Source organism: Dreissena polymorpha, chromosome 12 (assembly GCF_020536995.1).
Source record: "Dreissena polymorpha isolate Duluth1 chromosome 12, UMN_Dpol_1.0, whole genome shotgun sequence".
Classification (NCBI taxonomy): domain Eukaryota; kingdom Metazoa; phylum Mollusca; class Bivalvia; order Myida; family Dreissenidae; genus Dreissena; species Dreissena polymorpha.
This window is the reverse complement of record NC_068366.1, coordinates 14,607,052-14,610,050: the sequence shown is the minus strand read 5'-3', so window position 1 is coordinate 14,610,050 and position 2,999 is coordinate 14,607,052. Positions and strand designations below refer to the sequence as shown.

General features: G+C 34.9%; 1 protein-coding gene across 1 annotated transcript; it reads left to right on the top strand.

Moving 5' to 3' along the window:
• The first annotated feature begins 1,837 nt into the window (after positions 1 to 1,837).
• LOC127852384 (NT-3 growth factor receptor-like) lies at positions 1,838 to 2,176 on the top strand. Its single transcript, XM_052386344.1, has one exon. The coding sequence runs from the start codon at positions 1,838 to 1,840 to the stop codon at positions 2,174 to 2,176; it is 339 nt and encodes a 112-aa protein (XP_052242304.1).
• The last annotated feature ends 823 nt before the right edge of the window (positions 2,177 to 2,999 follow it).

Genomic DNA, 2,999 nt, shown 5'->3' with positions numbered 1-2,999 from the left:
GGTCGATTTTCTACCCATAACTTGTCTCCCGAATGACAATCGACCTTCAAATCATTTTTCGGTTGGGATAAAGGGGCAGTGCTTCCAGTAACGGCCTTCCGTCCTTCAGTACCCGGTTAAAGAACCAAGTACAATACACCTCGGTTTAAAGTCTCGTGCGAAAGACAAAATACTAGCTTATTGTTATTGTTTCTCTGAGTTTTGAAACCCGTTTGTTGTCATTAGTCCACTTATCCATTCATATTATCATCTATCGTAGGTATATTTGTATCGTTCATGCGACACAAGTACGATATAATACCACATTGACGTGGTCACGTTTATGCGTTGAAAAGCACCATATATATCTATAGTATCTCGCACAAATTGTCATATCATACCATATTTTATTAAACGACTTCAGGAATTTTGTTAACAAGCGATACTTTGTAAATATTTACGCAAACATAATGATAAATCCCGAATGTTGTTTACATTTCGTGACGTCATATTACGTTGCAACGTTATTTCAGCAAAATAACAAAATGCGATTGGTCAATAAACGTAAACTAAACCAATGAATACGCTTAAAAAGTATATTACACATGTGTAAGATAAAAATATATACAATGGTTACATTACATGGGAAACAGGGTATGGGATGTGATAAATGACTGTCTTTGCTGACGTTATTTCGTCGACGTGCATATGAGGCGTTACAAATTAAGACAGTTCATTATGTTTCTGTAATTAAGTGTGTCTGATGAAACGTGCAATTGCTGCGTTCAACAAATAGAAGTAAATAAAGTCAGTCTTCTTAATTCTATACTGACATACAATGTTTATATTTCAGATGGCCGGTGTAACCATCGTGTTTCTCGCATCATGTGTTCATGGATTTCTTCTGGACACAAAGTCGAATCCTTGTGCAATTACATCACATGAACCAATCGTAAACTTACATCAATCCCTGTCGTCAACCTGACCCGCTTTACAGATCCTCGCGCTAACTTGAACCTCTTCTTGGATAACAACAGCCTCACCAGTATTGGAAACGATGAATTTAATCAGTTTCGCTTCCTGAATTTTACACAGAAGATTTATCTTCAAGTAAACAACATTTCTCAAATTCACGAATACGCTTTTCGAGGAATCGAAGACCATGTTGAATTATAAAATTTGATGTCAAATAGTCTTCAATCGCTACCAGAGGCAATTGGTTCAATAACCAATCTAAAAGTCTTAGTTCTGAAAGGAAACCCAATGCGGTCATTGAATCCGTCAGTCATGGCTAAAATTGGACATTCTTAAATTACATTCAGCGTCACAATCGCAGCCTTTCAGCAGCCTACCGAACTTCATTTCTTAAATGAACTACGGTTTCTTTATCTGTATGATATATCTTTTCAGTTTTCGGATTCAAGTGCATTTCGTGGTCTTGCAAATGTGGAGGGATTGACATTAGCCCGCTCTAATTTGAAACAAATCCCAAATGCAGTGTGTACTCTTTCCGCCCTTAAATCATTGGCGATATTTGACAATTACTTTTTTAACGACAGCAAGACAGATGTCTTTGAGCCATGCAGTAAAAAAAACCGGCACACCAGATGTTGAAAATATATATTATTCAAACAATCGTGTTGATTTCTTTCCAAACATTTAGACTATGTTCTCATCTATAACAAACATTTTTATGTCAAACAACAGTATGCGATACATGACCACAGATTACTTTGTAGATAATTTGAGTGTATTGAGGCTTGAATTAGATAACAATGAGTTCCGGCAATTTCCCAATGGCTTGAATACTTTTAAAAGTCTTAATGCACTCGGACTTAAATACAATTTAATAGAATTCATGGGGGACAATGACCTTATTGGATTACGTAATTTAAAAAACATTAATCTGGCATACAATCCAATCAAGTTCATCACGAACAGGGCATTTCAAAACAACATTCATCTCACGTATGTCGACTTGTCCCATACGTCACTGACCACCATACCTTCCATCGTTGCCATGTTACCTGCTCTACAAACGTTACGTATTGAAGCATACGACATCGAATGCACGTGTGAACTGGCCAGCCTGAAGAACTGGAAGGTGTCTGCAATACAAATACTAGGACAATGTTACCCAGCAAACGAAAGGATTGATCAGTTTATCAAGACCTACATCAACGCTGGTCGGTGCTAGTCCGTGCAAAATACGATCTTACTACGTTAAAGTTTCTGACGATGCATCTTGTGGGCACACCTTCCTTAGTAGTTGTAAGCACTGCAATCACAAGTCTTCCCCTCGAGATATGGACGAATTTTGGAGTTTTAACCCTAATGTGTTTTTTTTTCAAACATAACACAGTGATAGAACATAACTTCTGGTAATTAAAACTATGAAAACTAAAAAGAACCTATGTATCGATTGATAACACATCGCATCATCAGGATTATTATTGTATATAGTGTTTGGAAAATATGCTTTGTTTAATATGACACTTAGAATCCGCATTTGTATTAGTGCTTGCTTGGAATGATTCACGTTAACTCTCATTGGAAGATGCTAATTATTCAAATCGAAATTGAATTGTTTGAATTATCTTCAGTTATATATAAAATTCTAGAAATTATTAAATCATTAAAGTCATCTGTGGTTGATGGTTAATTTGAATTGTAATTCTGTATTGCTGTTGTTTTTCAATAAACAAATTGTGGTTTTAAATTTGTGTATAGGTCTTTTCTGATTTTGCATAGTTTTATTTTGATATTGACACCAATGTTTATCTTGGCGACGATTATTTAGATGAAACAATGATCGGTGTATATTATTAATAGCTTTATCTCAGAATAATTATTGGTGGATTACACATAAATATTTATCAATAAATAATAAAGTATTGATGTTGGAAAATAAATGACACAAATTCATATAATCTATTGTTTGCCATAAACGTTCGAGTGTTCCTTTCATTTTTACAAAGAACTGTATCACCTATGATATAACTGATATTATCCTAAAAAAA

Bases quoted from the DNA above. Each gene is read 5' to 3' on its own strand.
- LOC127852384 (XM_052386344.1), top strand. From the start codon at position 1,838: ATGGGGGACAATGACCTTATTGGATTACGTAATTTAAAAAACATTAAT.